General features: G+C 37.0%; 1 protein-coding gene across 9 annotated transcripts in view; it reads right to left on the reverse strand.

Annotated features, from left to right (window-relative positions):
• Positions 1-23,466, reverse strand: part of Lcor (ligand dependent nuclear receptor corepressor) — a 114,391-nt gene that overhangs the window by 38,491 nt on the left and 52,434 nt on the right. For 4 of the 9 annotated variants that reach the window (XM_035441835.1, XM_027407330.1, XM_027407327.2 and 1 more), the window contains 3 exons: positions 11,801-11,933; positions 4,781-5,068; positions 1,748-1,841 (listed from right to left, as the gene is read on the reverse strand). The exons of 1 other annotated variant lie outside the window; for it this stretch is intronic. In XM_035441835.1, the coding sequence (XP_035297726.1) occupies positions 1,748-1,841; positions 4,781-5,018 (332 nt within the window). In that variant the 5' untranslated portion in view covers positions 5,019-5,068; positions 11,801-11,933. Of the gene's footprint in view, positions 1-1,747; positions 1,842-4,780; positions 5,069-11,800; positions 11,934-23,466 lie in introns of those variants that run through there. 4 more of the 9 variants (XM_027407328.2, XM_027407329.2, XM_035441834.1 and 1 more) reach the window with 3 other exon arrangements.

Consider the following 23,466-nt stretch of genomic DNA (forward strand, 5'->3'; position numbering starts at 1 on the left):
TCAATGAACCTGGAGCTCACTGATTCAGCAGACGGCTGACCAATGACCTCCAGGGATCCTTCTGTCTCTGCCCACTCCCTCCTCCCCTGATATGGGGTTACAGACAAGTTGGTAGCTCTGCCACCTGTGGGTGATAGAGATACAAAATGTGGGTGAGCTCCAGGGCAGCCAGGACTACATCGAGAGACTTGTCTCAGAAAACAAACAAACAAAAATCCCCAAAACACTAAAAATAAAATGAAGCATATGAGTCTATAGTTCTCAGCACTTTCATGAGGTTGTGTAGCCCTCACCGAGGTTTTAGAGAATTTTCATGTGTGTGTGGCAGGCTCTTCTGCAACTGAGCCATCTCCCTGGTCCCTAATTCATAAAATTTTAATTTTTGTAACAGAGAAAGATTATTGATTTTAAGACTGGTAGCTGGCACCGCATTCCTAAGAGGAATGATTCCATCAGTGAAGCCCAAAATTGGAATTTTACAGAAATGAATGATAAACTACATTCCCCCAGATTTTACAACCATTGCCACCATCAACACAGTAACACTGAATATTCAATTGAAAGACAGGCAGTATTGCTGATGAATTTATCTACCATGAAACAAAACCAAGTAGAAAATATCTCCCACTCAGAGGAATGAACACGGCAGCTTAAACAATACAGTACACGAATCTGGCAGCCAGATTTAAGGTAAATCTTCAACAAGGGATTTATTTACGGAAACTGCTTGGGCTTCTACTAGGAACGCTCTTACACAATTCAAGTGTTTTTGGTGTTGAAAAGGGACCCAGATAACTTGGGATCATGCTGGATTATATTTAGAATACACACAAGGGAATTCTAAAAAGAGCTTATATTAAACCATAAGAGAAGAGAGTAGTGTTTTAGACTAAATAGAGTGGGAGGGAAGGAAGTTAATGGAATTTAGGAGAAAATAGGCAATTACTTTCAGTTTGAAAGTAATTAATAGTAGGGTGGAAAAAGTCCATTTAGTGCCTAGTTATTCCTTTAGTGTCTAAAACACTCCCCATATCAACAGTATTAAAAAGTTTAAGGCATACACTATTAACTAATTTAAACTCGTCAACATAATTTTTCATATCTAGGTATTAGAATTTTCTACTATGGTGTCTAAATATTTACTAATATATACTTTATCAAAATGGTTACTAGATACACATCATGAAAATTATGTAATTCTTTCACTATTTTGTGGTCACAGAATTCACTGTGGGCCTAAGAGTTATCAAACTGAGTATATAATAATGTATGGCAACATAAGATGGTTACTCATCTATCTACAACATTCTTTTAAAAACAAAATCACATACAATTACATTTTCTGAACTGCCATAAAATTAAAGCTGCAGTTCATCAAATCAACAGCCAATAAAACCAAAAACCAAACCAAAACAACAAAAATAAACACACATTAATTAACACACACTTCACTGGGGAAACCAAAAGAAACACTGGAGCCCAATTTTCATTCAACAACTTGAACACATATTAACACTCTTCACTTATACACTTAGCAATTATCTAGCACAGGTTCCACACTCCAAAACACTGACAAAAGGCCCAAAGATACACTTTTGCTTCACTGATAAACTGAGCCATTTTATGAAAGGCTCACCTGCAAGATTGTTAAGCTGAAGGGTAAGTTTTTATAAAGCTCAGGGAAAACTGGATGACTCGCCTTTGGTAGACTATCTAACTGTGGAAGGCTATAAATGTTTTCCCTTACCCGTTCCCTTGAGTACTGGAGCAGCCTGAAGAATGGCTCAGGGAAGTGCTACTAGCACATGGACTTTTCTTAGTAGATAAATCAAGTACACCGTCTGTAGAGACACAAAGAAATAACTGACGACATTAAGAACTGAAACAATTGTGGACTGCATATACTAAAAACTAGGAGATAAGCCTAAAAACTTTTGCCATACTGAGGTATTATATCCAATTAAAAAAAAAATCAAGGTAAGTTTCTTCCAGAGAAACATGAATTTAGCAAAGCATGTTACACTATTGTACACATAATATATATCTATTTCTCAGGGCTAAATACTTTGTGAACAGGGCAAAAGAAAGTTAAAACATTATAGAAGATGTTAAGGTACATGAGATATTGGAAACATTAGTTACACAGCATGGGTTCTGCACTAGAATTATTATACTTCATTTTTTAAACCTTTATTCCAATGTATGTGTATTTTAAAAACCTGTATCCCCAATTCCTCAAGATTTATCTACTTTAAGTTCCAAAAGCACACAAACTTCAATAGTCAGGAAATTATTTGTAAATGACTTGATTTTATTTCACAAGATATACACAAGATAATGTGAAGGAATAAATCACTTAATAGTTTATAATATTTAAGTATTTTAATTATTCTGCTGTTGTTTATGAAGACAGGGTTTCTCTGTGTAGTCTTGACTGTCCTGGAACTTGCTTTGTATACCAGGCTGGCTTCAAACTCAAAAGATCAGCCTACCCAGCCTACCTCCCAAGTGCTGGGATTAAAGGTGTGCGCTATTAGTGCCAGCTAACTATTTTTTTGAAAAAAAAAAAAAAGTATTTTAAGAAAGACCCTGCAAACTCAAATTTCAATTGATAAGTATTTTTAAATGGTGTTCAAATTTGGTAAAAAAAAAAAAATCTTAATATCATACCAACTTGAAAGTGTAACCTAAAAACAAGATGTAGCACAGATTTGTACATTAATACATAAAATTAAAGACTTTCTTTTCCTCAAAGTTAATTTTCCCTTTATAGACATAACTTGACAACTTCCCAAGTTGCCATTCTATCCAGAGTTAAGAAAGACAATTCAGAGCTTCTGATTTTGATTTCTAACTAGCAGGGAGGAAAGTCTTGGTATCTACATCAACAATAAATCCTGGATTGGATCAACTTAAAACTTGAATCGTAGGACATTTCAACTTCCCATTTCGAGTTGTTAGAAATATGCAACTAAACCTCTAAATTTTAAAAAGCCCAGCCTCACATAAAATTTTGTTTTTAGACATCACTAAAACATCTACAAATATAACTTATGTTAAAGAACCAAGTAGCGTCTTATTAAGTATCTAATACCCAATTGAATACCTACAAAGTAAGCGCAGTCTTAGTGTATCTCTAACTGGACCGCTACTGTAACTCAGCATACATCTCCATGCTGTCGCTCTTTTGTAAATCTGAAGCTTCTAATGCAGTATTCAGAGTCAAGAGATTTTTTAGTGAAAATACCATTTTGTAGCAATAAAACAGAAAAATGCAGGGCAGTGGTGGTGCGGGTCTTTAGTCCCAGGACTCCCAGAAGGCAGAGGCCAGCAGGAGGATCTTGTGAGTGAGAGGCCAGCCTGGTCTACAGAATGAGTTCCAGGACAGCCAGGGCTACCCAGTGAAACCCTGTCTGGAAAAAAAAAACAAAAAACAAAACCCCCAAAAGACACAAGTTTGTAAATGCCGTAACCAAAGGTGCACTGGCCAGTGTGAACAGAGAGGGCTGAAAGGGCTCCTATATGGGCTGTTCTCAAAACAAGACATTTTGTTTACTGTTCACTATATCCAACAGGGAGAAAAGGGAGAAAAAGAAAGCCTACTCAAATACATACTTCAATAGGTAAATAACGCCAGTCCATAGAGGGGATATCTTCATACATTACTTAAAATAAGGGTCCTTTTGAAGAGATTATTTGAAAAAAATTTCTTTCTAAAACTAAAGGTATTTCTTTGCAATAAATTTGTACATAACATACCTTTTCTGCTATTCTTAAGTTTCGAAGACAATAAAATCTTTTTCCTAAGAGCCCACCAATTATAGTCACTTTAGAAGTTCAAACAGTGCCTCAGTTGCACAACTGCTGACAACACATTGTGAGAACACAAAGCAGCAGAGATTTTTCATCTATTTAAAATACACGTCAGAGACACAAGAAACATCTGAACAAAACTGATAACCTCTTAATATTTTCACTGTTTGAGTCCTTAATAAAACTTATTTTGAAAATATCTTCAAGTTATTTCCTTGATTTAGTATATGGGTATATATTATGCTTAACAATCTAAACTGACTTTTATTTATAATACTATTTATATTTTTAAAGCTAAGTCTTATGCAGCCCTTGCTGGACTGGCAGGCTAGGCTGGCTTTGAACTCAGAGATCCTCCTGCCTGTGCCTCCCAAGGGCTGGGACTAAAGGTGTGCATTACCATACCTAGCCTGATATTTTGAATTACAATACATATTTTTACATCTCATTTGTAGAATGTAACTTCCAAGCAAAGAGTGTTTTTCAGATAGGTACTAATACTATAATACTGGGAATAAATACAGAAATTTGCCTTTTTACAGTTTTATGAGTCTGATATATTATTTTGGAAAATGAAAACACTTTATATTACTCTTATGCTAACGTTTGAAAACAATTGTCTGACTTTCCTATATGCCTGACTTGCCTGTGTAGATCCATCACAATCACCACCTGCTGATGGGTTAAGACTATAACAATGCTATCTGTATCTCTCTAGCACTGAATAGTCAGCACAATTTAAGAAAGAAATTATTTTATTTTTAAGACAAAGTCTCACCATGCTGCCCAGATGATGTTCCTGCCTCAGCTCATGTAGTTGGGACACACAGGAGCACAGACCCATGACCAATTAGAATCACATTATAGACTATCCTATTCTTGTTGCTGGTACCCTATTTGCAATTTTCTTTCTCCCCAAATTAAAGTCTTCTGATTGGACAGAGGAGACCATGACATTAAACCATACCTTGTTCGCTAGGTTCTGACTGAGACTTTCTGACAGTAAGGTCCAGAGGTGAGTCTTGGTCAGCCATGAGAAGTTTGCTGAGCACAGGGTTCTGAGTAGTTGCAGCCGTGGGAGAGGTGGTGACTGGAGATGCTTTCGGCAGGCTTTGGTTCTTTGTGCTATTGGGCTGGCTGGGGTCCTGAGTAGAGCTATTTTTTGAGGTATATTCAGCAGCAAATTGTTGGATCATTCGCTGCATGATCTCACGGGCCACTAGGGGAATATTGGGGTCGGAGACCCAGGGACTGTCTGTAAACAAAGATTTATTTACTTTTAAAGTGGGACAATGAACTAAGGGGGAAAAAAAAGACAGCTTTCAAGAAAACACAAAACTTCACTTTAGTGTTGCTTTAAATTAATCTAGCATCCTAACAATTGTATTCACCATTTATTTATATTAATTGGTAAGCATTTAGATCATAGATTATTGAAAATAAAATTTTCATATAAGTATTTATAAACAATTTACCCCTACGTTTATAAAGTTAAATACAGGGATAGCAAATGGTATCTTTTGGTAAGAATCACTTACCTGGTATGGAAATGCCTAAGCCCTCTCTTGGGAAACAGTTACTGTCAGCATCTATAGATAATGCCAAGTTTTCCCTTCACTATCTCCTCACATCCTTCAAGCAAGGGTTACTGAATCTATGGGTGCTTAATTTACTTCTTATTAATGACTAAAGGAATAACAAGACTTTATTTAACTTTAGGATCCAGGATGTAATTTCAAGATCCATGAAAAGATTGTTTGGTGCTGTCCCTACAGTTTCTGATTCAACAGCTTGAAGATGGCTCAAGAAATGGCATTCCCAATAAGCTGACAGCTGCTGGTGCTCTGGGAACCATGATTTTACAACTCCTAACCAGGAGTTTAAATGTCACATTTCAAAAACTGAAGACCATGTGTTTTCCACAAGTTCTTTAAATATAACCTGCCAACATTCAGAGAATAGCTATGAAAGTAATGAGATAAACACCAAGTAGTCAATATTTAGACAATGTTAATTCAAAACAAAGGACACAGGAATTCACCAACTAGAAAGGGTCTTCAATTTCAAAGGGGGAAACAATCTATGTAAACCTGTCATCTTCACATTTCTATAATCCCCTAGGAACGGCATCTGATTTCTGTATCCCTAATCTTGTCTGGTATAAAGTGTCTGTTCAATTTATATGGGTACTAAATATAACAATCAAATCAATTACCAACTGACATCTTTAAAAGAAGTGTGTCATAAATTAGGAAGGTGGTTACTAATAAAACTTATTATTTTTCTCTTGACCTTAATGCTCTTCTGGTACACTGACTCCCCAAGGCCTACCCAGGGCCTTTATAAGAGTTGATTTACTAGAAAAGCAAATAAGTGTTCATAAGAGTTTAGAAATGTGAGGAACTCTAGAGGTTGATTTATAAAGTTAAAGAGAATAGGATTTTTTAAATTACTACTAAAATATAAAACCTCCACAATAAGAACAAATCATCAAAACACCACAAGGCTCCTAACAGATGCCAAAGAACAATAACTGAAAACAGAAAATGTTCATGAAGTGACACTTTTATCTAGGGACTTGCTCTACATGTTTCTACCTACCTAAGCCATATTTAATAACCCCACAGTTCCTCTATAAATATTCAGTTTTGCAATCAGTTTAGAAAAAAAGATATTTAATAAAATTGGAGCCATATAGTGCCTTTAAAAATATTTTTATTCACTCAATTTGTGTGTGTGTGTGTGTGGCACTAGTGTCATGGAGGTCAAAGGACAATTTGCAGGAGTCAATTCTCTTCTTTCATCATGGGAGTCTTGGGTATCCAACCTGGGTTGTCAGGCTTGACAGCAAAAGCAGCCTTATCCACCAAGTCATCTAGGCAGCCCTTTTGAAATTTACTCTGTGTGTGTGTGTGTGTGTTTTAAATAAACATTAATATAAATTAACACAAATAAACAAATTACTACCTATGTCTGAAGCCTGTATAAGTCAGAAGAGCTTTGGAACTGGAATTACAAGTGGTTTTGAGTAGCTATGTATATGCCAAGAACTGGATGGACCCATGTCCTCTGCCAAAAGCAGCAAGTGCTCTTAACTGCTGAGCCATCTCTCCAGCCCCTAACATGGGTAATCTTATTTATTTTTGGAGACAGAGTTTCATTATTTAGCCTTGGATGGCCTGTAACTCACTATGTAGACCAAGCTGGCCTGGAACTCAACAATCTGCCTACTTCTATCACCTAGGATTAAAGGCACAAGGATCACGCCTGGCTTCGGAATTTTCTTTCTATGGCAGGGGTGGGGGAGGTGTTGTTTCGAGATAGAGTTTCTCTGTGTATCCCTTGCTGTTCCGGAAGTCACTCTATAGATCAGGCTAGCTTCAAACCCAGAGATCCTCCTGCCTCTGCTTCCCAACTACTGGGTTTAAAAGTGTGTGTTAAGACCTATTTCTCCTACATAACATATAATCTCTCTATATAATAATATATAAAACATCAATATTAGTGGTATATATGAGGTAAGTTTTTACCTCATGGAAAGCAGGAGAATATGTAATAAAAAAGAAAATTGCCAAATATATGGCAAAATACAGCAATTTGTGGGATTTCTGTGTTAATTAATAAATATTGAAGAGTTTTATGGTAAGTAAAAGATTTCATGATAAGAACTACTAAGTTCCACCTTGGATGTTTAAAAGCCAGTATTATATCTTGTCCTTTTATTGATGAATACCATAGCTGTGAGACAAAATATTCAATGCATATGACTGACATCAATGCCATTTAAAGTTTTCTATATTCTAAGGGTTTCTTGAATGTATTCATTCTTAAAGCATCTGTAATTGTGGCCATACCTAGGGAAACACAACTGAGTCAAGTAAAAGCAATCACCATTAGTGCAAGGAGGAGAACATACAGATAGACACGGAACTGCTTCAGCACAACACAGCACAGCTGGATGTGGTACCCAGCGCTCCAGAGGCAGAGACCAACTGTTTTCCATAAACTGGAGACCAGGCTGGTCTACTCAGTGAACTCTAGCATAGCCAGAGCTACACTGAGACCCTGTCTCCAAAAACAAACAAACAAACAAAAAAACACACAAACAAACCCTCTCATACAGCACAGCCAGTGGTATATTTCAAAATGCAAATACTATTTTAAAAAATTAAGCAAATCTTTCTTTGAGATAGGATGCCACCCCACCCCCAACCCTAGCTGCCCTGAAGCTTACTGTGTAGACAAATCTGGCCTTGAACTCACAGAGATCCATTTGCCTTTGCCTCCCAAATGCTGGGATTAAAGGCCACCACAGCTGGCAGAATTATCAAAACTTTTAACACAGGTAACAAAGCAGGCTGGAAAAAGAATGTGATTATGATAACTGTGAGTGGTATATATAGTGAGTCCTCTTCTTAGAACTTGTTATATAGGCCCAATCACAAAGACTACTTTTACTGCATGTATATTCCTAATTAGCTATACAAAACTCCTACATAATTACTTAAAATAAACAATTTACAACCCTCGGACAAACTCAATCCAAACACAATTAAAGGTTAAACATGGCAAACATAAAAATCTGAACTGCAAAATGCTATGAAATTCCAATCTTTCAAGTGTTGACATGAGAGTCAAAAATGTTTGAATATGGGTTTTCAGACTAGAATTCTCAACTGGTAAAGGTCACACAAAGATTCCAAAATCTGAAACTTAAAAACATTTTCACACTCATTAGTATTTAGGATATGAGAAAGCCAATCTCCAGTTACACAAACTATTCTCTTCGGAAAAAAACTCATTGCCATCGTCCTAGATACCTGTCCATTTTTGACATTACAGCATGCAAATTTCCATCTCTGAGATAATTTCATGAAGATTAATAAAATACCTATAAAGTAACAATATTGACATATAAAGCAAAGAGAAAGAACTTCTAATTCCAAAGTTTCTTTTTGTAAGCACATCACACGAGTGTACAACCAATATAAAAATAACTGAAGTTTCATACAAATTTGATCTCTTGAAATCCTAAAATTTACAGTAAGAATTCCTACTGTAAAAATTATGAACCAACAGCTTATAAGAACTTCAATGTAAGTTATTCTTTTAGGACAAAGGCATGGAACTAAGTAGGGTAGAATGTCACTGAAGGAATCTACTATGTCAATGCCTTCTAACCAAGAAATATGTAGGAAATGTACTCTAGGGAGAAAGTTTCTGTAGTTTAAAAGGTTGCTAAAACAACATACAGACCAAGGACACTGTATACACGCTAGTGGAGAACAACTGCAAACATATTTACATAATAAGATGCTACTAGTTTACACCGTAGATGCCAATCTCCCCACCCTTTTAGTGAGACAAGGTCTCACTATGTAGCCCTGACTGTCAGGAGACCAGGCTGTCCTGGAACTCATTAGCCTGCAGAGAGTAAAGAAGGATACCACACCTGACTATGTGAATTCCTTTGCTAAAACAATCAAATATTCATAAATTACTTTAAAAAAAAAACACCATAATTTGAAGCTGGAGCACTCAATCTGATAAAGCAAACCTGAAAGACTCATCTGGGAGATTTAGGTCAGAGTGCCAATGAGTAAGTATTAAAAGTAAGTGGTGGCATGCTTAAAAATTTGATGTGCCTGAGAATCTGATGGAACAATGAAAATACAAAAACATGTGTTTTTCACCAAACAACAAACTTAGTTGAGGAATATCCTAAGTTTACAGGACATCTCACCTCAGTAATGTTCTGAACACACTGACCACACTAAGCAGGACAACTGATATCCAACAGTAACTTACTATTAGAATCCTATTTCAAGCTACTAGTGCACTGTCAACCTTGAGAAGGAGGAATGTGTGGTCAAAAGTATCAGTGGACATGTGAATGCACCAAAGGAAACGGCTATCTGTATCAGCTGAGAGTTAAATGTACCCAAGATAATCAGTAATACCAAGAACTCCTTTTTCCCTTCTCATTCCGGCTGGCCTAAAACTGAAGAACTTCCCATCCATCTTTCCAACTTCATGGATTACAAGTGCGCACTACTAGTCTACCTTGTAGGAAACATTTTGAGCAACTATCACAATCACCTCTGCCTTAGCAGGAGAAGGAATGTGTAATTAAAAACAGAAATTAACCCAGAAAAAATTTACTGACGATGAAGACTCTATTGGACATAGTGGCACACAACTTTAAATCTGCATTTGGGAGACAGAGGCAGGAGGATCTCCAGTTAATTGTAGGTTAGACAATAGTACATATTGGGGAGAGGGAGGGAGGGAGGGAGGGAGGGAAGGAGGGGGGAGAGAGAGCGAGAGAGCGAGAGAGAGAGAGAGAAGGGAGGGAGGGAGGGAGGGAGGGAGGAGGGGGAAGGAGGGGGGGAGGGAGGGAGGTAGGGAGGGAGGGAGGGAGGGAGGGGGGAGGCGGGGAGAGAGAGCAAGAGAGCGAGAGAGCGAGAGAGCGAGCGAGAGAGAGAGAGAGAGAGAGAGAGAGAGAGAGAGAGAGAGAGAGACTCTTTACCAGTTAAAAACAAGATCATAAAGAGGTTATGCAGATAAAGAAGCTGGGTGTAGTGACATACACCTTTAATCCCAGCACCAAGGTCAGAGGCAGGCAGACAGATCTCTGTGAGTTCCAGGACAACCTGAACCACAGAGTGAGTCCATGGCAGCCAGAGCTACATAGTGAGACCCTGAAGGAGGAGTGTGGGGTGGGAGGCAGGGATAGGGTGGGCCACAATAGATGGACAGACTGACAACAGCATTAAAAGGCAAGACAGAAAGAAAAGGGTTGGAAAGATGGCTCCATGATTAAGAGTGTTTGTTCTTGCAGGGAACTGGGATTTGATTTCCAGCACCCACATGATAGCTCACAATCATCTATAATTCCATTTCCAGGGTATGGAACCTTCAAGAGCACCAAGCACACATGTGGTACACATACATACATACACGCAGGAAAAACATTCATTTGTAAAATGAAATGAATACTTTTAAAGTTTTTTTAAGAAATAGAAGAACTGACTCTCTAAGAATTCCTAAACCTCAAGACAGATGCATGCTTCTTTTTGACATTGCAACATAATGCTGTAATCAAATCAATTGTAAAAGTTTTTTTTAATCTCATAATGTCCTAAGCTATGTTTGCAATTTTTTGTTAGACCACATTCATAGCTATCCTCTGCTACATGTGGCCTGAGAGTCATGGGTTGGACAAGACTGGAGACTGCTTTTCAAAACCAATATAAAACAAACTTCCTTAAGGAAAAAGATATGTTGGAAATCCTAGAGGGAGCTATTAAATTCTACTAAATTCCACACAAGATGTAAGTTTTATTAGTATACAGTTTCCTACTTAGTAAGTTAAAAAAAAAAAAAATGAGCACAATGAGGTTATATCAATGAGGCTGGAGCAATGACTCTGAAGTTAGGAGCACTTGTTGCTCTTGGAAAGGTTTCAGATTCAGTTTCCAGCACCTAAAGTATTCACAACCACCGAAACTCCAGTTCCAAGGGATCTGATGCCCTATCCTGACCTGTGAGAACAAGCACACACATGGTGCAAATACATACATTCAGGTAAAATACTCACACATATAAAATAAAAATAAATATATTTTGGAAGATTATATAAATGCTTACAAAATGCTTACAACTCTAAGATTCAACTACATTTTCACTTTAAATGAAATTTCAGGTCAGATTTTCAATTTACAAAACTGGTTTTTATACTTGTTAAGGATTTAATCAGAGTATTTTATATTTCTAAAACTTGTCTAACAAATTGCAGAGTTTCACAATAAATTTAACTAAAACCCCCACTTGAGAATTAAAGAGGGCAACAGGTTGTCTTAACCTTATTCCAAACTTAATGTGATAAAGGAATTGAGAAATGTTCTAAGAGTAACTTAAAATGTCACTAAAATTATGGAGATTAATATAAGACAAGCAGGCTGTGTAGTGTGCCACTGAAACCAACCTTTTCTATAAAAGACTGCATTGAGGAACTCTTCTGCTTGTCTCTGGAGTCGAGTAACTTTTGCGTGCTCTTGTTTAAGCAAAGCTTCTTGCCCAGCTCCGGAAGCTGGCTCATCCAGACCGACTAAGTGTCCCTGCAAAAATATCGTGTGAAATGTTTGTATAAAATCTCTCCCCATTAAAAAATTTCCAAAGCACAGTTGCATAAAGACCAGTGTTACTAGCCAGTAAGACAAACTATTAACAATTAAAATACTTAGAAACTTTTCATCTGTTTAAATACTTAAAATTAAATTCTGCTCCCAAATAACTGTATTGTAATAGTAGCTCTCGCATCTTACTGGGTTGTTAAACTGGTAAGTCAAAACTAGCACTATGATAGTCAACAGAAACCACACACGACCTGCTGCAAGTTACATTTCAGTATTTTAGTCATGGCATGTATGTGCTTGAACATAACACACATGAAATAAGATAGGAATTAAAAGTTTCCAAAATTCTGCAATCAACTTATACCAGAGACTCCCAACACTTCATTTTAAGGCAGCTGGAACACTGTGGTAAGCTGATAGTGCTCAGACAGTACTTGACTTCCAGTCTTGCCTCTCACAAGTAAACAGGAGACCAGAACAATGACGGTGACCACAGAAAGTAAAATAGAGAGATGCACAGTATGCCTTCTAAGCATCCTTTGAGTCCTGTGTTCACACTCCTTCCACACCACTGCAGTGTTTAAACTTATGCATTTACTTAACCACAGACTACTTAAAGAAGCTTTCGAAACAAGAAAGGTCATACTTCACACAATAAAATGTGTATAAGAATTGAGAGCACATTATAACCCACAAACTCCTCCAAAATTTAAAATACAGACACTAATGTTTGCAACCACTTCCTATAATTTCCCCATTATAATTATCATACCTATTTGTTTCACAGTTAAGCTTTTATCAAGATATAATTCAATGATACAACTCACCCACGCAATGTAAAACCCAATAGATTTCATTTATATCTATAAATTGTTACTATCACAATGTGAATATTTGTATCCCACTAACACCCAACCTCCATTCCCCTGCTTGCACCCAGCCCTAAGCAGCCAGTTATACTTTACATCATCTAAATGTAGCCTTTTATTATTTTTGGAGGGGGTGGCATTTTCTCCTAGAATATAATTTCAAGGTTCATCTATATCATGGCAGATGTTGGCATTTCCTTTTATTGCTAAATGAACATTCCATTTTATTGCTATACCACATCTTATCCATTTAACAGCTGATGAGTATTTGGACAGTTTCCACTATCACATAAGTAATGAGAGTATCAAGTACTCAAGTTTTTGTGTGGATGCCTATTTTTATTTTTTAGCTACACAGTTAAGAGGTAATCTCTGGATCATATGCTAACTATGTTTAGCATTTGCAGAAGTATCAAAGTAGCTGTATGGAGTTTCCAAGTTTCCCATGTAGTCATGAATACTTTTTTTTTTTTTTTTTTAATCATTTGTGGTAGTTTGAATGTAATTGGCCCCTATCATCTCTTAGGGAGAGGTACTATTAGGAGGTGTGGCTTTGTTGGAGTGGCTATGTCCTTGATGGAGGATATGTGTTACTGTGGGGGTGGGTGAGCTTTGCAGTTACCTATGCTCAGGATACTTACTGCCCAGTGCCTCAGTCAATTTCTTGCTGCCTACAAGAGGTAGGACTCCCAGCTACTACACCAGCAACACGTCTGCCCACATGCTGCCATGCTCTCCACCATGATGGTAATGAACTGAACTTCTGAACCTTTATGTGAGCCACCCCAACTAAATGTTTTTCTTTGTAAGAGTTGCTGCAGCAATGCTTTCTCTTCACAGCAATAGAAACCCTAACTAAGATGCCATTCTAAGAGAAAAGTGCTATTATGTTATGCTTTGGTTTAGGTTACCATCATATGATGTCAAGCCTTTTCTGTGTTCTTTGATCATCTGAATACATCTTTGAAGATTAAGATTATCTGCTCACATATTAGACTATGTTTTTATTGCTAATAGTTCTCGACATATTCTATGTCTGTTATCAGGCATATTAAAGTATTTTCTCCCTATTCTGTGAGTTTTCTCAGTGCCACTGTTTGCAGCAATTAATATTTGTGTGAGTATGTGCGTGTTTTAGCAGTAGAGGATCTAACCTAGCACCTCACACACGACAGCTATAAACCTACCCCTCTTTTTCATTCTTTTTTTTAAGGTATGTGCAAGTGTATATATGTATATACACATGGAAACCAGAAGTGGATGTCAGATTCCCTGGGGCACTAGGCACACAAGTGATACACAACATGCAGCCAAAACATCAATACATACATATAAAGACATTCAAACACAACTTAAAACTCAATATAGAATAAAGTTTTATACATGTCCCCCATATATATATTGGTTGTTTTTAATTGCCATATTACTCTAGATAGAAGTTCCTAAAATGAAGTTCAATGGAAGTATTGATCACAGATTGTACTATGTTATTCCTCATCTTAGGGAGAAACTGTTTCAGTCTTTTGGTATTAAGTGCTTTTGCAGCAAGTTGTGAAAAACTTTATTTTGGTCACACTTTTTTAAGTTGTATGATGTGTGCCATTTATTTTAGTAAGACACTGAATTACATTAATTGATCTTGGGTTATTAAAATAATCTTCCAACCCTGAAGTAAATCTCACTAGATAATGATATATTTGAACTTTTATATGCTGCTAGATGCTGAGGAGTCTTCACTATTGGTATCCCTAATATTCTGTAATCTTCAGTGATGATTCTGCCTGGTTTCGTATGGGTAATAATAGATTCCTTTAAAAAGGTGGGGGGGACTTCCCTCCCATCCTTTGGAAAAGTTAATCGAGAATTAGTATTAATAATTTAAATATCTGGTAAGACCAGAATCCATAGTTTTTCTTTATTTTATCTGTACCAGTGTTTGTCAACATGCATGTATGTTCCTGGTGTCCACGGAACTCAGAAGGCACCATCAGATCCTCTGGATCTGGAGTTACAGACGGTTATAAACCACTATGTGAGTACTGGGAACCAAACCTGGGTCTTCTTTTCTAAAAGAACAGCCAGTGCTCTGAACTGCTGTGCTATTTCTCCAAACTCCAGACTATAGGTGTGCGCAGAATAATCCTTTTGGACACAGTCAAGATCTGTCACTCGAATTAGCATAATAATAATAATGATAATAATAATAAAAATAGAAATAAAAAAACTGACTAGCCTATTCCTGGGCAAGAGAGCTAGACGAGAATTCTGGGAAGAAGGGTAGAGTCAGGAGAGTCACTAGCCAGACACTGAGGAAATAGGACATGAACAAAATGAGGTAACAAGCCATGAGTCATGTGGCAGAACTTAGATAAGGAATGGGCTAATTTCACTTTTAAGAGCTAGTTAGTAATAAGCCTAAGCTATCGGCTGAGCACATTTATAATTAATATTGAGTCTCTGTGGAAATGGCAAAGAAAAGTCCACCTCCAAACGCACCCAATGTCCAGGGTCACACACATCCACAGAAAGTCTGAGAAAGCTTCCCCCCTCCAAAAAAAAAGGGGGGGGTTTCTAAATGCACAGAAACAGAGCCAAACATAGCTTCCTAGTCTTGGGTCTCTCATGCCACCAGCAGTACCAGGTTGTGTCTCCCAGCAGCTGCCTGCAGGAAGAGCCAGTCATCAGCTGCCATGCACTAATGGCATGCAACTCCGGTGGCTGACATAACAGTTTAAGATTTGTCTCATGTGAGTAAAACAGTACTGATGCTCAGTAAAGACAGGAAACACCTCTAAGGAAGTTACAATGTGTTTAATCTTATACATAAGCTTGGGGGAGAAGAGAAGGTATAAAAAAATATATAATTTTAAAATGTAAAGTCCCTACAAAGGGAGTAAATCAATTGAAAAAAACAAAAACCATGAAATACACAATATTGCTGTATTTTTTTTCAAGATACTGTTTGTTATTGTGTTGTCTTTGAATGTTTTTGACTGATGAGGAAGGAACCGCAGCAGTTAAGACACACTGGATTATAAAAACTGCTGGATTAAACCAACCTATTTATTTTTTAAATGTCTTGGCTTCAAATTGGAAGTCAAAAGATATGTTACTTTGGGGAATAGGTTATGCTTTTATTTTTACGGGAAATGAGAGGCTATGGATTCATTACAGGTTAAAGATGATCAGGTTTGATTGGGGAAGACCCCACGAAAATCTTGACTACAAACATAGGGAAATAAACCTGGAAGAACTACAAGATACATGATGTATACTTTACCTGCTCAAACATAAAACAAAAAAATCATCTTTGGCTAACTTGTGTAGAAAACACAGTCTATATTTGTATTAATACACACATGCATGTTACCCTTATGTTTGAGTATTTTCAGAGCAAAGGGACCAGACACCAATAAAATCAGATGGCCCAGGTGATTCAGCATCCAAAACACCTTGACTACTGGCTGAGATGACCCAGTCTTACAGAGTACTACAGCCAATACTTAATATTATCCTAATTGTCTCAAGGTTCCCCGAAAGATTACCAGGGACCCCAAACAGGAAGTAGTCTAGAGCATGATGACCACATTCCCAAAAGATGGATTATAGATATTTATTATCATTTAAGGGGGAGGAGGTTACAAGTTGGTAATGGTCAGGAAAAAGGCTGAACAAAAGTGACTAGATTCAGGGATCTCTTTCTGCAAAAAAAAAAAAATGACAGGATAAAAGGTCAGATTATTAAATGTACTTTTAAACTTAAAAAGCAGATACTAGTCTTAAATATTTCACCATAGTATGGATTGTGGTATGTTAATACAAATTTAAGTTAATTTTGTTATACTGTATTTATGTTTCTACTCTTGTTTGGGGTATTGTGTTTATGTAGCTCATTTAAAATGTAATGTATACAAATTAACAGTCATCTATAGTAGTCAAACTTAATATTAGGTATGTTTTCAAAGTCATACACAGATATATTTAGATAGACAGATGGTCTTCAAATACTTCAAAGACCTATAGAATATGGCATTTGATATGTCTAATAATCTAAGGATTTTCAAGACAGTAAGACACATCTGCTCCTGACAGCACCAATCCACGTCAGAAAAGTTGATGGGCATCAGAGGAACCTCAGATGATACTTGCTTTCCTTATGACAAAAGCTAGCCACTTGGACAAAATATTGTGCCTCAACTGCTGACAGTATACTGTCCAAACTGGACCAGCAAGATGCAAAAGAAACTGACTGCCAAACTTTGCCAAGATAAGGTAAGAAAGTCCTTCAAAATTTCCTGCTTCAGAGAAAAGTCTCTCAGATACTCTAGGCCTATAGGCCAAAGATGGATGCCCCAATGTTATATAGAGGAACTTAGGGTGACTGTCCAGGCAGCCAGAGGTCCCTGTCATTAGGTAGCATTTGGTATTAAACTTTGGAGTCAGAAAGATAAAAAAAGACAAAAGAATATTTTCTCTAATTTTGCCAAATACAAATGAATTAGGTATTGTAACTGTAATTCTTACTTGATGACTGTTCTTGTTGTATACAGTTTTACTATGTTAAAGTTAAATCCTTCTCTTTTTTTCTGATTTTTTTTTTTTTTTTTTTTTTTTTGAGACAGAGTTTCTCTGTGTAGCTTTGGAGCCCAGGCTGGCCTTGAACATACAGAAATCCGCCAGTCTCTGCCTCCCAAGTGCTGGGATTAAAGGTTTTTGACACCACCCCCCAGCTAAAACCTTCCCTTTTAATTAGACAAAAAGGGGGAAGTGGGGACTATTTCTATGAAACATCTAACAATGAGTATGTTTAGTTTTCCCTTTTAAATGCCAATTGAATCTCTTCATTTGTTCTAGGTTATACTCATTTCACAGGGCTGTTTTAACATAATACCATAAGGCTCAAACAGCAGAGGTTTTATTCTCACAGTCCTGAAGTCTACTTGTCCAAAACTGGTGTTTGTAGAGTGCTTTCCTTTCTGAAGGCTCTAAAAGTCCTTGGAACTTGCTACTACCTTCTGATGATTGCTAACAACCTTTGGCATTTCCAAGTTTATGATGATGTAATCAAACCTCTGCTTCTATCTTTACACATACCTTTCCCTCTGTATGTTTGTCTTTCCCTTCAAGACTCTGTCCTTGCTTATAAAGACACCAAGTCACTGGATTCAGGGACCATACCAACCCACCATCACTTCATTTTAATCTGACTATATTAAGGCTCCAAAGGTCTAATTTTCAAATAAAGTCACACTCATTAGTACCATCAGTTACTATTCTTCTTCAACACAACTTTTTTTTGGGGGGAGGGGGACGACACAATTCAACTCACAATACAGATCTATTCAAGTATCTTTTTTGTTTTTTTTTTTTATTTTTTTTATTTTCTGAGACAGGATTTCTCTGTGTAACAGCCCTAACTGTCTTAGAACCCTCTGTAGTCCAGGATGGTCTTATACTCACAGAGATCCACCTGCCTCTGCCTCCCGAGTACTGGGATTAAAGGCATGCACCACAACCACCTGGTTCAAACATATTTCTTAAATTAATAAATTTTTTGATACTTTAGTCTTTCTAGAAATTTACACCATCTAGTTATTTAATTTTTAGCATATAAATTATTCATAATATTTCCCCATGTAATCTGTTTTAGTGCCATAAAGTTGGAGGTAATTCCCCTATCATCAGTCATGATTAATTGAGTCTGTTCTTTTTTAAGCATCAGTTTATCAATCTTGTTTATGTTTTCAAATAATTGCTGGAGGTCTTTTTAGTATTTTTATTTTATATGTATGGGTGTTTTGCCTGAAAGTATGTCTTATGCAGTACATGCATGCAGTGCCCACAGAGGCCAGGAGTCAGTACAGGATCCCCTGGAGCTTAAATTAAAACACTTATGAGCTGCAATATGGGCTTGAACCTACGTCCTCTAGAAGAACAGCCAATGTTCTTAACTACTGAGCCATATCTCTAGCCCCTTGATCTTTTTCTCTATCATTTTCTATACTATTTTATTTATGTGTGCTCTGAACTTATTTTTCTGTTTGTTTTCAACTAGTCTGTTCATATTTTTTCAGTTTCTTTAAGGGGGTGATTAGGATACTGGCTTGAAATTTTTCCTTTTTACTGTGGGTATTTGAAACCATAGATTATCTATACTGGTAATTAGATGTCAAGTTTTATTTTAGTTCATTGAGCTAGTCTATAATTTCTTCTGGGATCTGTTCTTGTATCTACTAACAAAAGTGTTTCAATTTCCATGCTTGTGAATTCGTTGTATTTCCTGTTACAGGTTTCTAATTTTCATTCCATCTTGTTGGAAAAGTTAGTAAAATTTCAACCTTTTAAAATGTATTAATTTAAGGGTCTGGGGTGTAGCTCAGTTAAGAAACATGCACAGCATGTTGAAAACCCTGGGTTTGATCCTCAGAACTGCAGGGGAGAATCTATCTTATGTCCTAATACATGGTCTAGCCTGGAGAATGTTCCACACATACCTAGTGAAAACGAGCAATGTGGCCTTATAGGTATTATGTTGCTGGGTTTACATGATTGATAATGTTCTGGTTTTCCCCATATATGAAGCAGAGCCTTAGTATTTGCCCCGGCTCAATTGAACATATCATTCTCTTTCTTATACCTCCAAAGTACTGAAATTGCAAGAGTACATTCACCTCAATCAATTTAGCATGTAGGTCCTAATGTCATTTCTTAGAGGACACTGTTATGACTACTAGTGTCTCTGTGAAGTCTGGCTGTCTTCCAGTCTATCTGTTCTTCCTCCAAACTGCAAGCTGATCTGCCCATACTTGGTTCACACATCAAGCTCTTAGTTGATTATTCTACTGTTATTGCCATATATTGGGACATAAAATACTAAGCATGCTGCAACAAAAATGAGATCATTTTTATTTTTGCAGGGGTAAACCTGTCACTAATATTTGAAACTTAGATTTCAGGAAGGCTTTTTTTTTTTTTTTTTTTTGAGACAGGGTTTCTCAGTTTAGCCCTTGCTGTTCTGGAACTTGTTTTGTAGAATGTACTGGCCTTGAACTCAGAAATCCACGGGACTCAATCTCCCAAGTGCAGGACTAAAAAAGCATGCAAACCAATGCCTGGCTCATTGTTAGCTTTTTCAATTGTTACTAAAAAGGAGCTACCAGCTGCCTCTGAATTGTTCACAAAAAAAAGTTTTTTAAAATAGTGCCTTTAGGTACTTTCTAATTCTATTGATTTGTCTACCTAGAAAGAGTAGTAACAGTTTTCTGTTCTTGAAGCCCATCTCATCTGTAGAAGAATATTTGAGCTTGTGTATAAGAGTTAGTGACTGGACAGTGCTACATGGTTGTTTTAAAATTACTTTGAGAGGCTGAGGAGATGGTTCAGTAATCAGTAAAATTACTGTCATGCAAGAACAAGAACCTGAGTTCAGACCCTTAGCACTCAGAAGAAAAGCCAGACAAAGCATAGCCCACAATATCAGCACTGGAGAGGCAGAGACACTGGATCCCTAGGGCTTGCTGGCAGACTGTCCAGCCCAACAGAATGGTGATCTTCAGTTTCAGTAAGAGACCGTCTCAAAAAAGGTGGTTAGGAACTGAAAGATACCTCCATTAACTTATGCACTCTATCCACATGAGAATGAATACACTGTCAAGTCCAACTGCGCTACATGTACAAATAACTTTTTCAGTTAAATGGCTGTTCCACTTGCTTTTATATAGAACAATAACGAAAGATTAAAAATAGAACAAAATCATACACTTTGTTTTGCTTTAATTATCCTTATAATCAACTGCTCCTACACATCCCTGCTTTACAAATTTATATCAAGCCAGGTGAGGTGGTACACACCTTTAATCCCAGCAACTCATAAGGCAAAGGCAAGCTCAATTCCAGGACAGCCTGGCCTATAAAGAGAAATCCTGTCTCAGAAAAAAAAAATTTTTTGCAGAGATAATGCATCAATAACACATGGCTTACTGTCTGTCCTGTCCCTTGCTGCACATACATAAACATATATAAAATACAAAAAGAGCCAATAAAAACAGCAACATTTATGTGGCATATAGCTAACAGAACTGAACAGCCAAGTGACTAGAAATTAACAAAAAAATACTCCAGTATTGCTCCTCTATCACATCTGCATTTTAAATAGATGCATTACATATGGTATGGCAAAAAGTAACAGAAATGTGATACTGTTCTGTAAACTTAAGAAAAAAAAAGAGGGCATTAGGTGTGCCAATTATTAAAAAGGTTTTGGTAAGAAAAAAAAGTTGAAGGCCTAATTTGGAATTTCTATCTTTCTAGGAGTTACTTCCTTTAGGTTAAGTTGGCAAATCGGCTCACACCTACAGTTGATTCTGTCTCCAAAATCCACTTGATCATTGTAACCACACAGTACTGAGTAATTAACCATACAGTTATTGGTGCAATAGCATCCAGTTCTAAAGGAGCAACAGTGAACTGGCTAAGCTCTTCTCCAATAAGACATCAAGAGCACTGGCTACTCTTCCAGAGGACCCAAGATTAATTCCTAGCACCACATATAGTTCACAACAGGGGATCCTGATATAACTACAGGGGATCCAATGACCTTTTCCACCCTACTTGGCATTGTACACACATGGTGCACAGACATACATGCAGGCAAAATGGCTATACACATTTAAAAAAAAGAAAGAAAGAAAGAAAGAAAGAAAGAAAGAAAGAAAGAAAGAAAGAAAGAAAACTTTAAAAATATGTCCTCTTATTACCTAATATTGTGCTTTACTACTTTTTGGAGTGGCACTGCAATAAAAAATCTCCAAAAGATGTTTTCAAATATAGAGTGTATCTTAGTCTATTTTGTGCCACTGTAAGAAAATACCTGAGTGGGCTGGGGAGATGGCTCAGTGGGTAAAGACACTTACCACATATTCCTGGAGACCTAAGTTTGATTTCCAGAATAAATGGGCAAATAAATAAATTGAATGAATGAATCTTTAAGAGGGAGGGAGGGAAGGAGGGAGGGAGTAAGGGAACCAGCTACAGCCGAGGAGACAATAGCTGTAAGTCACACCTGACCAAAAGGTTTATAAAGAATGATTATAACTTATTAAGCAAACAAGCCAAAGAAATCTTTTATCATGCGTGCATGTGCACGTGTGCACGTGTGCTCGCGCGCGCGCGCACACACACACACACACACACACACACACACACACACACACACACACACACACACACACACACACACACACACACACACACACCTACCTATGTATGAACAGAGAAGGGAATGGAAAGAAAGCAGGGAGAGATGAATAAGAATGAAAATCTCAACATCATTTGGTCCCTAAGAAATAAAAAATTTAAACTGTCATGAATCAGATACTAATACAGACAGATAACCACTGGATAATGTGAAGACTGACAACACCTAACACTGGCATGATGTGGAACACTGGTGTTCTCTTGTGCGGTTAATAGATGAGTAGCATACAATACTACTCAGCATGAAAATAGACTCAATGCCCTCAAAGAGACTTATAAATGAGTAAGTCATAATAGTCATCATCTAACAATTCAAAGGTCCATAAAAAATGAACAGCTTGAGGACAAAGATGGCTCAGTGGCTGAGAGTACTTACTATTCTTGCAGAGGACAGAATTTGAGTTCCAAGCATCATATGGCAGCTCACACTAGTCTGTAACTCCAGTGCCATAGTATTGGATTCTTCTGACCCTGGCAGGCACAGGCACACATTGGGTATACACACACTCATACAGGCACACATTCGGTATATACACATAAATGCATGACACTCATATACATAAAATAAATTTAATAATAAGGGGCTAAATTGTGTTATGTCTATGCTAAGGAAAACTACAAAGAAAATAAAAAGGAACAGAACATTGTACACAAAAGCAAATAGTAGCCTGAATATTTATGTCAAGCAAAAACAGTCAAACGTAAGACTGCACATTGCAGGATCATACATAATTCTAAGAAAGATAAAATGCTAGGGATTGTATAAGCCTGGAGGTCTGGGGAAGGGACGAACTACAAAGGAGGGAGGACATCAGGGTAAGTGGAACTATCACTGTGCTGGTCGTTTTATATATATAAAGCTGAAAAGATGTACCAAAAATCACCTAACCCTACACTTTGAATTAGTTTTACAGTATAAAAATACTACCTCGATTTTGAAAAGACCACTAAAAATTAGTTACAGGGTAGTAAATATACTAGGTTCCAAATGTGCACAAGAGTAAATGTTCCACTCAAAGTAAGAAGTGTTCTGTTAAGGGTCGAACAGTTAATTCCTAAGGTCATACAAGCCACATACAAGTTCTGCTGTATAATCTCTTCTTTTAACTTGATGATACTTAAAAAGCAGCCTGTGAGCAAGACTTAGTGACAGCATAAGAAATGTGAAACTTCACCCAGATTTAAAACAACCATAGCTCCAGGGATCCCTGGAATAGCAAAGGTGTTACTGAATAAACAATGCAAGAAACTTATATCAGCATGGAAGTTAGCCCTTGCAACAATAAACTGTTAATTTTTAAATAGTAAGGCTAAACATTCCTTACTATTTCTTACCAAGTCTAACATTTGTCACCCTACATCTGGGGAGGTAAGACTGGAGGACGGGGCTT

This window comes from Cricetulus griseus, chromosome 3, assembly GCF_003668045.3.
Source record: "Cricetulus griseus strain 17A/GY chromosome 3, alternate assembly CriGri-PICRH-1.0, whole genome shotgun sequence".
In the NCBI taxonomy this organism is placed as follows: Eukaryota; Metazoa; Chordata; class Mammalia; order Rodentia; family Cricetidae; genus Cricetulus; species Cricetulus griseus.